Genomic DNA, 13403 nt, shown 5'->3' with positions numbered 1-13403 from the left:
AGCTAGTAGTTGGTTATACTATTAAACTTGCTCTAAGAGATGTGCGCGCAATTGAAAACAAACAACTGGTGATGACTGATGACTCAGTTTCCGCTTCTGAACGAGTACTTCCTCCCCCTCTTGACATTTTTCCACGGTTCTCTCTCTTCTATCTATTATAAACTTCCAATCTCAACTCATCCCTTTTCCCTCCTCGTCTCCTTCAATCTTACCACCCCGGTGAGCTAGAAGTTAGTCAGCACCCTGTCACCTAACTAGCGTCGGTAATTAACACAAACACTAAGCTTGCCTTAATCTCAAGAATTTGTAGAAGCCAGGGTGACTATTGTTTCATTTTCTGAATCATGTGTATTAAAACTGCGAGTATCTAGAGCGTTTTTCCCTCGAAAAAGTAAAACTTGTTTGGAGAGATATTAGTAAAATCTCCCCAAACGTGGCTGCAGTATCATGAGAACTGTCCACGTGGACTGAATGAAAATTTTTTGGAGATCTGATAAAATTTTAGTGTATTATGCGCCGTTTGAGTAAGATGAACATTAAGTACGAGCGCGTGGTTAATTAAGTTTTAAATATTTCAAACTAAAAAAACATCACATATTTTAAAGCAATTCTATATAAGAATGTCTTGACACGAAATGTTTCGAAAAGCGTTCTAACAGAAACCGAGCTATAGCTAAAATCTCCATCTTTTATCGGGAAAAGGAAAAAAAGAGAGAGGACCCAAGTCCACACAGGAGGCCCAATAACTCGGCCCATTACAGTACAAAACCAGAGATGCATCACATGTCCACGGCCCAACGAGAGCAAAAAAAAACAAATGCAAATCTACAGCCATCGAGCAGTCTCGACCGTCGGATCAACCCAACCCTAATAATATTTATACCCACCTCGCCTTCGCCTCCCTCAAAACCCTATCGCCTCCACCGCCTCAACCCGGACGCAGCAGCCGCAGCGGAAGAGGGAAGCGAAGCAAGCGAAGCTCGAGGGGAGATGGCGCGCGGCGTGGCGGCGGCGGCGGGGGGCAAGGGCGGCGCCGGGAAGAAGAAGGGCTCCGTCACCTTCGTCATCGACTGCGCCAAGCCCGTCGACGACAAGATCATGGAGATCGCGTCGCTCGAGAAGTTCCTGCAGGAGCGCATCAAGGTCGCCGGAGGCAAGGCCGGCAACCTCGGCGAGTCCGTCACCGTCTCCCGCGACAAGACCAAGGTCACCGTCACCTCCGACGGGCCCTTCTCCAAGAGGTATAACCACCTCCCCAAACTCCTCCTTGCCCCCCCCCCCCCCCCCGATGCCCAGATCTATGCTTGTTGCTTCATGTAGTTTGTAGTTAATCTGTTATATCATTGACGTGTCTAGAGCAGATGAAAGCATATTGGTCCGTTGCGTTTGATACGAATTTTAGCGAGATTCGATGTCAACTGGTAATGTTTTTGGCTGTGCAATTAGGCATTTTGTCCCACTTAGTCTTATATAAGCATCGAGTTCTCTGTAGGCTGCAGTGAGCAAATCATTTAGTGGATATGCTGAAATGAATACTGGTTTGTGTTGCAGAGTAGTGTAGTGTCTGAATGATACACACTGCTAGAGCATATAAAAGATCTTTGTGCCATATTGGTTGTTTTCTACTTCTCTATAGTTTATGCCTAATGGAATTAGGCTACTTAACTACCATAAAACTAATGGTACCTTCGTCTCCTGTGCATTTGTTACCTTTTCTGTACAGGATAATCCTGCAATGCAGATTGTGTGCCACTAAAATGTTTTCTGATGTATATTGTGTACTTACCATATCATTTTGGCCGACATTTTTGTTTGCTCATTTTGCTATGCCTTGTTCAATTCTTGTCATGTCTGCTTAACTACCTCTGTTTGTATTGAACACTAGACTAGAGTGTTTCGCAATGTTCTACTTATACTTGAGGATCTGATGCTCTATCCCCTGTGAAATGCTTCTATACTTGAATCAAAATATTTATTTGATTATTTTGTTTGACCCATATATCGTTTATTGTTTCCTCAGGTACCTGAAGTACTTGACCAAGAAGTACCTGAAGAAGCACAATGTGCGTGACTGGCTACGGGTGATTGCATCCAACAAGGACCGCAACGTGTACGAGCTCCGGTACTTCAACATCGCCGAGAACGAGGGCGAGGAGGAGGATTAGATGCACTGCCTTTTTCTATGTCTTGTGAACTTTTGAACTTGCTGGAACACTATGCTGTAGTCACTGAAGAGAAGAATTTTGATGTTTCATTTATCAATGTTTCCCTGTGTGCTTAAAACCTATGCTTAGGTAAGCAAGTTGAAGAATTATTGGTTCTCACCTTTGCAGTTGAGCAGTGTGCATTTTTAAAGTTTTAACTGGAACCTGATGGAGCTGTTAGTGCTGTTGGTTCATCAGCTGATACTGAATCGAGCACATCAGCTTTTACTATGGCCAATATCACTCGGAATAAATCCGATTCATTATTGTGTTATGTTGAGTCGGACATTAGCCTTGTTGCATAGTATCTCTTTGGAAACGATGCTCGATCGGCTGGTAATTGATCATATTTATTATTTAAACTACTCAGTATGTGCATTAATACGACGTATAAAGAATTGTGAAAAAACAGCATTTAAAAATAGCCAAAAACGGGGGCATTGCCATTAGCATGCCTTCGATAGGGTTCATGCGGGTACGCGAGTGATGGAAGCTTGTCAATAATTTGAACGCACGACAGCCGTTCATCAATGAAGCTAGACGTGACAGTTACTCAGCTCAACAGAAAGCTGATTGAATTGTGGTAACATCAGTGCCTCGTCTCCTCAATGCAATGTTACAACTAAAATGATGGCAGAGAATATCGACACTCATGAACAAAACTGAACCAAGCACTTGATTGGGTCACAGTGCCCTTGAATTGTCTTTGCAGGAATGTCGACAGATACAAAAGGATCTCTTCTGAGATCAAATTAGTCCAAAATGCAGGAACAGCTTACTCAGGACATCTTCACTAGTTACATTTATTGCGGAAAAAACACACCATCAGATATCTGCATAATTTGGCCAAAACAGAAGGTGGGGGGAAAATGGCAGACGCCTCTCAGATTGACTATCTAGTTTATGCAAGCGCTGGGGTAGGGGTGCAACCAGTGGCAGGAGCAACTTCAGAGGTCTTCTGTGCAGAACTGTACTTCTTTGTGATGAACCTAAAGATATTTACATTCGTTAGTTAGAATTCAGCAGTTATTATTTCCTTCATATAATGCAGTGGTTATAATGCCTAGAATCTTGATAGTCCATTCAGTAAAATTTTACAGGGCAAACATAAATTCTATGAATTGTGTACTGTATTTCAGATTTTTCTACTTGGTAAAAGGAACAGAACTTCATATTATACAAGACACAATTCATTGGATTACATGGGACTATGGGAATCTCATAAGCAATACATACCTGAAGAAATCTCTCCATAGCAATTCGAACATTAACCAATTTGTACCAGCATCAGATGTGCCATCACCATTCTTGGGTGTTGATCCCGATGGAATTGCTCTGTAATGAGGGAGAAATTGCCAATTACGTACAAAAGCGGAAAGAGTAACGCAGTCATGTATTGTAGTATATTGTCTTCCCTCCCTATGCTGTTCAGAAATATCCTGTACCTTGAAGCATGCTTCTTCAACTCCTCATACATGAAGCGCGGTGAGAGGCAACCTGTAGCAAGCCATGGTGAAATTTTGCAGGAGAAATTAGCACCATATATGCTATCTCGAGTGCTGTCCTTGTCCCCTTTGTTTGGCTGCATACAACATTCTGAAGCAAACTTCTTCAACCTCTCCAGAGCTTCAGCTTCACCACCAATGAGAGTAGAACCAACAGCAGCTTTTGAGCCCTAAATTAACAGATTGCTTTTCTAAGTTAGCATGCATAATACATTAGATAGTGTATAATGGAACACAATGCTGTATCAAAAGGGAATAGAAAGTTACGAAATCAATCCACATGCCATTAATGAAAATGAGAAAAATAATGTGTCTTGATGATTTTCTTTGACAGGTCATGAATCTTAGATCAAAGTAGTTCGTATTAGGTAGATGCAGATATTGACTAGCCTAAAAAATAGTAAATGAAACAAAAGATTCTCTCCCATATAATTTTCAAGTATATGATCATCTATTTTTAATACTAATACAGACTTTTCTGCATTCCAACCCCCACTCTTCTTTAAGGTTTGTAGACTTTTGTAAAAGTGATATGCTAAAACAAGGCCCAAAAAATATAATCCTGCTGATTAAGAATACACCATACAAAGGTCTAATATGTAGAAATTAGAAAATCAACTTAAAGCATCTGATTATTCAAATTAAATGATCCAATCATTTGATATAGTAGTCCACATCTACAAAACTTTTTTAAAAAATCAGCCACATGTCACTGTCAAGATCCCATGCAAACAACTCACAAGGGGCTAAGTTACAGGTTTAAGATGTCCATAACTCAGTTTGACATCACATGGACAAGGCGTAAGTAATTGGATTATGTGACTAGTTTCAAATGTTCCAAAATGTTTAGACATGCCAAGAAGGTGAGACAAAACCATCTAGCGCATATTGATAATAATAACCAATCGGACATTCGGATTGCAGAACAAGTCGACACTACATATTTGCTGACTACATATTGTCGTTTAGTACAATCGGGCGGTTTATTTTTAACTATTACGCTACTACGAATTAAAGGTTTCCATATCCGTTTTGTACCCTACTGCTCATATCATATCATTTCACAAATGCACAAAGAAGTGAGTGTGTAGGTAAGCCAATCAGCACAAGCACTGCTGTAATCACACTCTATATTCACGAATAGAGGTATAATACCTACCTAGCGTGAAGTTAAACCAAATTAACACCTATATTCACGAGAATTCACAACCTAGCATAAACCAAACGGGGTTAAGAATGGTATCCATCAAAACAATGGACTATCTATATTTGGCTACTCTCATTTGCTTCAACTTGTAAAATTTGCTGAAAGAGTAAGTGCTGAGTTAAATGTCATGGAGTACTAACAGCTTGCTAAATTTGGCTAATCACTGAAATATTAAACACTAGAACGAGTAGAAAAATTATATCCCTTGAGAGACTCACATGTGCCATGGCCGGTGGCGCGGTGAGGCCGAGCTCGGCAAGCGTGGGGATCTCACCGGGCTCAAGCACATTCTTCATGGGAACACACTTGACCTCCTCCGGCGCGTCGAGAACCTTCCTGACATCCAACCCCTTCACAGCCTCCCTGAATCCACCGTAGTTGGACGGCATGTCCTCGAGGCGGAAGGGCAGGTCATCCAGGTGGTACAGCGTGCTGCCCCAGAAGTACTTGACCTCGATTCCCTCCTTCTCAACGGCCTTGCTCACCTTCTCCTCGGCGCGGCACTCGTCGCGCGACACCTCGCCGTGCGCGAACACGGCCTCCGCACCGGCGGCGCGCGCGAGCTCGGGGATCACCACCTCGGGCCTCCCCACGCGCACCACCAGGTCGCCGCCGCGCGCGCGGAGGCCCCGGCGCAGGTCGGCGACGGAGTCCAGCAGGAAGCCTGCGCGGTAGGGCCCCGTGCGGTCGAAGCCCGAGGGGGACTTGCCGAAGTCGCGCGGGTCGAAGACGAAGACCGGGAGCAGCGACGACGACGCCCCGACGGCGGCGTGGAGGGGCTCGTGGTCGTGGAGGCGGAGGTCGGCGCGGAACCACACGAGCGTGCGGCGCCGCCCGGCCGCCGCGGGCGCGCCCGAAGGGAAGGAGCGGGAGAGGCCCGGCGTGGAGGCCGGGAGCGGGGCGAGGAGCGACGACGCGGCGGCGGCGGCGTTGAGGCGGCGGCGGGAGGAGGGTGACGCGGAGGCGGAGGCGGAGGGGTGGAGGCAGACGGCGAGCGTGGAGATTTGGGTGGGGAGGTGGATGGTGGAAGGGACGGAGGCGAGCGCCGCCGGGGAGGGGGAGGCGGGGGTGCGGAGGGAGAGGGAGAGCGAGAAGGAGGCGAATGCGGGGAGGGTGGGGTCGTCGTGGTGGCGAGCGGCGGCGGCGGCGGGGGAGTCGGAGTCGGAGGCGGCGGCGGCCATGGGTGGCGGTTGGTGGGAGTGATGGTGATGAGATTTGGTTGGGGATGAGGAGTGTGAGAGGGGGAGGGGAGTGGGTGGGGTGGAGAGAGAGGGGAAGGTGGTGGAAAATTGGAAAATTTTTGGACCACCTACCATTCAGTAGAGATTTCTCCTGTTTTTGTCAATTGTCACCAACCATTTTGGTGATTTGTGGTTTGTAAAATATATATATATTTTTTCTCCAAATAGTATTGTACTTCACAAAAATCACCTGGAGCCCTATCGTTTCCTCTTCATTATCAAACAATGCGAAAATTTAAATTTTAAATCTTGATTTTGAAGTTTTGTTTAGCATTGACGTTTAAGTTGCTAGAAACATATATACATATATGTTTTACCTATAAATTATTATTATTTTGCTAATACGTCATATGACATATTATTTGTATTTGGCCAAACGATGGTGGCCCTTGATTTTGTGGTTTTGTGGTAGTAGGATTTTGAATCCAGTGTTTTTTTTTAAAAAAAATATTTTTGGGAAGAGGAGGGAGATGGCAGATGACGTCATGACATGAATATTTTTGTTTCATTGGTTGAAACTTCAATCTGACATGCTACTGTGAATTATCATGTTCTTTTCAGAACATGAATGCAACCAAGTTCCTTATGCTTATACTCTACATCACAGAGTGTAATTTAGTTATCATTTTAAGTATATTGCTTTTATGGACAGAAGGATTGTAAAATGGAAGCATAATTTAAGCGGAATTAAAAGCGCATCACTGCAAATTCAGCAATATGAAAAAATCTCAATGACATATATAATCAACCATTTCCTTTCACTACCCTGCGTCCCTGCGCAGAGATTTTGTCCCCTACTCCGAGGTAATAAACGGTGATGTATCATCATATCATGGACATACTTAATCATTCTTATTTACAATGAATCATTGTCCAAATGATACTATTTCTCCTTTATTCACGGTGGTTTCTGAGCGTCGTTTTCTTTCATTTTTTTTTTGTTGTTTCCGAGCGTCGTCTTCTTTCATTTTTTTTTTGTTGTTTCCGAGCGTCGTCTTCTTTCATTTTTATTTTTCCTATTAATACCGAGTAAAATGCTTCGTTTCCAATTCAACACTCGTGCCAAATCTTCCAATACAATTTGGAAACATTTCTCTTACTAAAAGAAAACTGGAAACATTTTTTTTCATGTAAGGTTCATCCCTAATTAGCACTTGGTCGGACATCATGCCATCATTTCAATTCAGAGACGCGATAGTTGCTTTCCTAGGAGCAGAAAAATGCAGCCCGGACAACACTTGCCGGGAGTTACAAAATTTATGAGTACAGAGTACTCTACTTCATATCTGCGCCAAAACAGAACAAATTAGAGTTAGAGTGACTCTCCGTGTAGCAAAATTTCACTGCTGCACTACAGCAACATACATACTTTCCACGCGCCACAAATCGCATACTTTCCATGAGCCATACAAACCTCTCATTTTGATGAGAATACCTATACACTTCCAGGTGTTTGTTTCAAACTCGCCGCGACGAAAATCAGCTCGGTTATGTTTGTGTCTCCTCCCTCTTCTTTTAGGTGCTATGTTCTCACCTTTTACATCATCAAACTAATGAACGATTATACGTTGGAAGTATTGCCAGGTCCCATCACTTCCTCTTATTTGAAGCTATCGCCTTTGCTTGCTTCGCAGAGGTTCTCTTTGCTTTGGGGTTTGGAACAGCTCTCTGGATGACCCTTTTCGGTTCATCAGGCTTCTCATGGGGATCAACCTCTTCATATTGTATTGGCTTGATAACAACTCCAGGCTTCTTAACAATCTGAAAGATGTAATATATAGCAGTAAGAAGAAGTATATATATAGATCGAGGGGCATTGTATAGGTTTACGACGACTAAAGCCACCGTTTGACTAAATAATCAGGCCTGGAGGGCAGGAGATGTCCAGCAGGTTTTTTTTGTAAGATATAATGTTTAAGATCCCGAAGTAAAAGTTTTACCAGCATTTATCATTGCTATTCATAATGTTCAAGTGTCTGACAAGTAAAAAAACACCTAAATGAGCTGCAGTATGACATACATAAAATGGAATCTCACTGTACTCGCTGTCAAATTTATAGAATGGTCCAACTGGCCAACGCAAAGTCGCAAAGCAAGAATAATAACTTCAAATCTAGGTTTTTTTTTTGATGAATCACCAATTTGATTTCAACTACAAGTTCAATGCATCAGCTAGTTATACGGTACTCACCGCAGGTCGATTGAGAGCAGCAACTGATATCGCTGGATTGAAATCAGGTCCAATAGGCATACGGATACTCTGCTCATATACATCCTTTGAAGTGTAAGGAAAAGGCAGATTCCTCACTAAAAGCTTTTCAGCCTGCAAAGAGAGGGGGTGGTCAGATTTACTGCTCACATTAATAGTGCAAGTGACATCAGTAAAACAGGCGTGCAGCACAATGGAACATCACACCAGAGAGAAGTTTGCTAAATTGCTACAGAATTGAACAGGAAAACGGTGTTGTTTACTGCAGCTCTATAATAATTCAAACACTTTACCTTCTTGTCAACATGTTCAGAAATGATAACATGCTTGAGCTTAGCATCCTTCCTCCTCTTCAAGGCTTCTTCCCTCTTCCTTTTCGCATTTTCATGTTCTTTCACCATCCAAGAAGGAAGTCCTTTTTTCTGTTGAATGTCAGTCCACTGTCCCCAACCAGGAACAAGAGCAGGTTTTTCAGGTTCAGGATTCTCTTCATTTAAAACATCCAGTTTGTCCTTCTCAAATTCAGCCTCAACATCATCACCAGCAAAAGCCTGGCGTATAAGATCAGCTTGCGACGGAATTTTATAATTTTCCTTTGCATCGGAGATGGTCAATAAACCCTCAACCATCTCATCCTCCGAATCTGAATCAGAATTGTGATCCAATTGCTACAAGAAGAAAAACAGAAAAAAAAGATAAATGAGTAAGATTTATAGACTGAATGTACAAATAAGAATACAAACCAGTTAGAGCAGACCTTAAGCTTTTGGTCTGCCATATAAGAAACCTTCACTGTGGATTTATCTATATCACCATTGGTATTGCTCCCATCATTTCCTTTGCTACTCTTGAACTGATGGAGAACGAGAGATTAAACAGATGAAAAATAAAATATAGCAACTAATCAAAGAACTGCCAGCACGAGTTACCTTCTTCCATGAATTATCAGCTAACATTCCAACTTCAACAGTTGTTTTGCGGCCAGGATTTTTTATAATATCATCGAAGCTCTACAGAAAGTAGATCGCATTCAGGTTCTGCAAAAATTATATGATACAATAACAAGTTGCTTAGAATTCTTACTTTGAACAGATCATCCTGTGGTTCATCATCATCCAGGAGTGCAGTCCCAATTTGCACATCATCTATCTTATGTACTTCATTGTCATCCAGATGTTGAGCAGAGTCAGACTCATATTCGCTATCACTGTTCTTGTCGCCGTCATCTAATTTTTGCTTCTTATTTGTCACTTTGTTTGTATCTTCGGCAGGTCCAAAAGTTCTTTTACCAGTAACCTTCACTGAATCTCCATTCTCTTCAGTGTTACCATCCTCCAATTTCCTCAATGATTCATCACACTCTTCTAGAGCTAGCCGTGCTTCCTCATAAGTTGCTTCCTCATGCTTCTTCATAGCGCGCTCCTGTAGACAAGCAGCTAATGTCAGTATCAATTAAAAATGCAGTGATTTCAGCAATGTTAGCAAATAATTTTACTAAACAAATGCACGAAGAGAATGGCAACAAAAGCGCACCATGAAAGGCAACGAAAAGACTCCAGATGTTGGTATCTCATTATCATCCCCAAGAATTTTAAGAATCTTTTCTTTTCCTTTGTTCAGAATGTTTGCTTCTGATTCATCGTCATCTTCCTCATCATCAGAACTTTCCTCACTACTACTAGAATCGTCTTTTGTGGAATTCATTTTTCTAGTAAGAAGAGCATTTTGTTGGAGTTGTGCTGCAATAGCAGCACGAGTGCCTTCATCTTGAACATCCAATCCACGCTTCAAGATTCGCTTAGCCCATTTGGAAGTATTCTTGTGCTTTAATCTCATTCGTTCCTGCAAATAAGTTGGTCAGTCTAATAGGAACACATATGAAACAAGCTTGAAAAATGAGAAATAAACTAGAAAATAACTAACCTCTGCACGTTTAAATTCCTGTTTCATAGCATGCTCTTTGGCAGCTTCCGGATCTGCCTCAAAGTCTGCTGATGCTGCCTTCAGTTTATCCTTTTTCAACATCCGGTGATAAGTCCTGGACTTGATCTTCTTTATCCGTTTTGCTTTCATCTCATGACGGAACAGAAGGCTGCGCATTTTAGCAAGTCGATTTTGACGTTCTCTCACATCTTCCATGTCAATCTACATGAGATTATGAACCTATTAAGCAAATCGTTCACAGAAGTCTGAAAATTACAATATAATCACTTGCTTAGCAAGAGCAATGCCCTCAAGCTTGAATTACACACTACAATCAGTCAACATGCACGGTCAGCGAAACCAACTAAAACTGCATGCTAAATTCAATTGAACTAACGGATCGAAAGAATATAAGAAAGTCACCTTGTTAAGTTCCAGTATTTTAACACCATCGTTCTTGTGTGCTTCCATCATTTCTGTGCTACGCATAATCTCAGCCATCTGCTTCTCAAATTCATTTCTTGGTTTAAATTCACTAGCTATTGCCCCAACTGTGTTAACCCCTAAGTTGAGATCATTTTCAAAGTAGAGTGTGGGTGCCTCACGGTTCCTCTTAACTAATGGCTCCCACTTGGTGACCTCCTTCTTGGATTGCTGGTATACCACACCACGCTCGAGCTTCTCTCTCTCCACTTTTGCAAGTGGGGCCTGCACGACTATTGGCTTTTTCTCCTGCTGTTGCAGCCTCTTTCGGAGCTTGCTATACCCAGGCTTACCCTGAATATTATTCAAGAGATCATGAATTGTGACTGGACCATCTCCAACTCCAGGCTGAAACGGCAGCTCCAATGGCTGTTTCTTCCTCTTACCCCCTACAAGAATTTAGAAAAGAGGTATTTGAACTAAGAATGACACGGGTCAACTGGATTTGTTGTTAACTTTTAAATTTCTGACATTTACAAATAATCGGCATTTCTCGCAGTTTATTTTCAAAAGACCAACCAGGACTAGGCAATCAATGTTCAGGATGTTGAACTATTAATTATACACAGAAGCAACCTTGTTAGGCAATTCAACATTCCTTACCAAAGACTGAACTTTTCTGCTATGAGTTTAAAAAATCTCACATCCAACTGTTTGATAGGCGCCAAAGACAAAAAGAAATGTTACCATCAAACGCTTCCCTAGGCATGCCAGTCGTCTCCTGAAGTATTCTTATCTGCTTCTCCTCATCTTCATCCTCGCCGGCATCATCTTCCTCCATATCCTCACCTTCATCTGATGGCACGTCTTCATCCTAAAAATGCAAACAAAACAAGTTACTGCAAAGACTTGCAGCTTGGCAGCGCCATGATTCCTAGTGTGGATGTAATTTCACGCCACCTTCAACCCAAGAATACCTCTCCCATCAATCGACTCGCAACAAGCTTCTCTCAAACCAAATTACTCTCGAAGCTCGCGGTTTATGCCGCATCCTACATCGAAACCGCCATGCCGAGAGGAGAGGAGAGGAGAGGAGAGGGAGTGGCGCGTTACCGCATTGGAGGCGTCGCTGTCGAACTCGTACTCGTACTTCTCGACGGCGTCGTAGCGGCCGTTCTTCCCGGCCTCCTCCTCGGGGACCCCTTCCTCGTACTCGTACACGTCGTGTGCCCCCTCGTCGTCGGACCCGGCCTCCTCGTCCTCGTCGGAACCCCTCGAGGTGCCGGGCCCCAGCGCGTCGAGCTGCCGGCGCAGCGCCGTGGGGAGGCGCGGGCCATGGCGGCCGCCGCGCCTGTCCCCGCGCTTCCCCGCCCCGCCCGTCACGCCCTTCTTCTCCTTCCCCCCGTGAGCTGCCCCGGCAACCAGAGCCCTGGATTTCGGCTTCCCTCTGGGCTTCGTCCCAGCCATGGCGACGGCGAAGCTGCTCTCTCTCTCCCTCGGCGGTGGATCGGTCGAGCACGTCGGCGGCGGCGGCGCGAAGAGGGTTTTGGGGGTGGGAAGTCGCTCAGCCGCAGCGTCGACGCCGGGTTCAGGTTAAGCGAGATTAATTGGGCTGGGCTTCAGGCTAAGGACGGAAGGGCCCGGAACCCTGGGTACGGCCCATTTGTGATTTCGAAATGTTTCGGAAATAAGTCTATTTAACCTACCTCATTCTCTTAGCTCCTGATTGAATCGCCTCCCTCAACCACAACCACAAAACTAGATATAGCGTCTCCCTCATATTTGAATACCGATGTAAATCACCTACTTCGCTGGTTTGGGAAGCGGTTTTCTACTAACGAGGTAAGTACTAAGTAGGACCCATATATTAGTGACTTCCACCTCATCTCATCATCTTATCTACCACTCTCCTCCCAATCTTTCCTCTCTCCCTTCTTCCCCCCATCTCACCTTTCAGCCACCGCAGTCGTCTCTGCGGCCTCCTTTCCCTTGTCGTCGCCTGCTGCTGCTGCTTCGGGACATCCGCCGCAGCCTCTCCCTTGTCGATGCAATTGTTGTTGTTGCTACTGCTTCGAAGACGCCGCTGCAACCTCCTCTCCTCCCACGTCGTTGCTTGTTGTTGCTGCTTCAGGGAAGTTGGGAGCGGCGGATGAGGCATAGGCAGCCATGGAAGGGTCGGGTTAGGGTTAGCCATGTCATCGCCATTTCTATCGTACGTATGGCGTTCACATCCATCCCCAAACGCGATGTAGTGGCGTGGACTGCTCTCATCAGCGCATATGCCAACGTTGAGGAGTTGGATGAGGGCCTTCGAGCTGTTCGAATTGATGCAAGAGAGTAGTGTTTGGTCGGATGTGATTTTGCACGCTGGTTTTAGGTTTTGCAAGTAATAGTGACCTTTGAGCTACGCTGCACCTATCTGAAGAAATAATGTTAATTGGGGGAACGATAAAAGGAATTGTCACGTGGTACCCGCCGCATATGTTTGGCCATATCTCACTGACATGTGGGCCCACCTGCAAAAACGCTTCCCAAACTACCGAAGTAGTCGATTTGCACCTTTTTCAAAAATAGAGGATGTGTTATACCTGGTTTTATGGTAGAGGGAGACGATTAGATCAAACTTTAGAATATGAGGGATGAGAAATAGACTTATTTCCAACTACTTTTGCACTGTGAAAAACGGTATTG

The 13403-nt window shown here is 44.0% G+C and overlaps 3 protein-coding genes across 3 annotated transcripts; 1 reads left to right on the top strand and 2 right to left on the bottom strand.

Annotated features, from left to right (window-relative positions):
* The first annotated feature begins 935 nt into the window (after nucleotides 1–935).
* On the top strand, nucleotides 936–2332 carry LOC4332802 (large ribosomal subunit protein eL22z). Its single transcript, XM_015775439.3, has 2 exons — nucleotides 936–1241; nucleotides 2021–2332. The coding sequence occupies exons 1-2, from the start codon at nucleotides 991–993 to the stop codon at nucleotides 2163–2165; spliced, it is 396 nt and encodes a 131-aa protein (XP_015630925.1). The 5' UTR covers nucleotides 936–990; the 3' UTR covers nucleotides 2166–2332.
* Nucleotides 2333–2857: 525 nt separating this feature from the next.
* On the bottom strand, nucleotides 2858–6152 carry LOC4332801 (blue-light photoreceptor PHR2). Its single transcript, XM_015775438.3, has 4 exons — nucleotides 5135–6152; nucleotides 3650–3879; nucleotides 3441–3539; nucleotides 2858–3193 (listed from the first exon to the last, which is right to left on the bottom strand). The coding sequence occupies exons 1-4, from the start codon at nucleotides 6095–6097 to the stop codon at nucleotides 3106–3108; spliced, it is 1380 nt and encodes a 459-aa protein (XP_015630924.1). The 5' UTR covers nucleotides 6098–6152; the 3' UTR covers nucleotides 2858–3105.
* Nucleotides 6153–7330: 1178 nt separating this feature from the next.
* Nucleotides 7331–12278, bottom strand: LOC4332800 (U3 small nucleolar RNA-associated protein 14). The gene is made up of 11 exons (XM_015775437.3): nucleotides 11826–12278; nucleotides 11460–11586; nucleotides 10713–11161; nucleotides 10290–10511; nucleotides 9900–10208; nucleotides 9450–9788; nucleotides 9296–9376; nucleotides 9124–9219; nucleotides 8660–9034; nucleotides 8349–8480; nucleotides 7331–7918 (listed from the first exon to the last, which is right to left on the bottom strand). The coding sequence occupies exons 1-11, from the start codon at nucleotides 12177–12179 to the stop codon at nucleotides 7748–7750; spliced, it is 2655 nt and encodes an 884-aa protein (XP_015630923.1). The 5' UTR covers nucleotides 12180–12278; the 3' UTR covers nucleotides 7331–7747.
* Nucleotides 12279–13403: the final 1125 nt, after the last annotated feature.

The sequence above is a fragment of the Oryza sativa genome, chromosome 3 (genome assembly GCF_034140825.1).
Source record: "Oryza sativa Japonica Group chromosome 3, ASM3414082v1".
NCBI classification, from domain to species: Eukaryota; Viridiplantae; Streptophyta; class Magnoliopsida; order Poales; family Poaceae; genus Oryza; species Oryza sativa.
The sequence above is the reverse complement of the archived record's forward strand: the minus strand, read 5'-3'. Positions and strand labels throughout refer to the sequence as shown.

Bases quoted from the DNA above. Each gene is read 5' to 3' on its own strand.
- LOC4332802 (XM_015775439.3), top strand. From the start codon at position 991: ATGGCGCGCGGCGTGGCGGCGGCGGCGGGGGGCAAGGGCGGCGCCGGG. The intron at 1,242-2,020 runs GTATAACCACCT...TTGTTTCCTCAG, and splicing joins GACGGGCCCTTCTCCAAGAG to GTACCTGAAGTACTTGACCA.
- LOC4332801 (XM_015775438.3), bottom strand. From the start codon at position 6,097: ATGGCCGCCGCCGCCTCCGACTCCGACTCCCCCGCCGCCGCCGCCGCT. The intron at 3,880-5,134 runs GTGAGTCTCTCA...CTGTTAATTTAG, and splicing joins CGCCACCGGCCATGGCACAT to GGCTCAAAAGCTGCTGTTGG. The intron at 3,194-3,440 runs GTATGTATTGCT...AAATATCTTTAG, and splicing joins CTATGGAGAGATTTCTTCAG to GTTCATCACAAAGAAGTACA.
- LOC4332800 (XM_015775437.3), bottom strand. From the start codon at position 12,179: ATGGCTGGGACGAAGCCCAGAGGGAAGCCGAAATCCAGGGCTCTGGTT. The intron at 10,209-10,289 runs GTTAGTTATTTT...ACTTATTTGCAG, and splicing joins AGGAATTTAAACGTGCAGAG to GAACGAATGAGATTAAAGCA. The intron at 9,220-9,295 runs GTAACTCGTGCT...GTTCTCCATCAG, and splicing joins CTGATAATTCATGGAAGAAG to TTCAAGAGTAGCAAAGGAAA.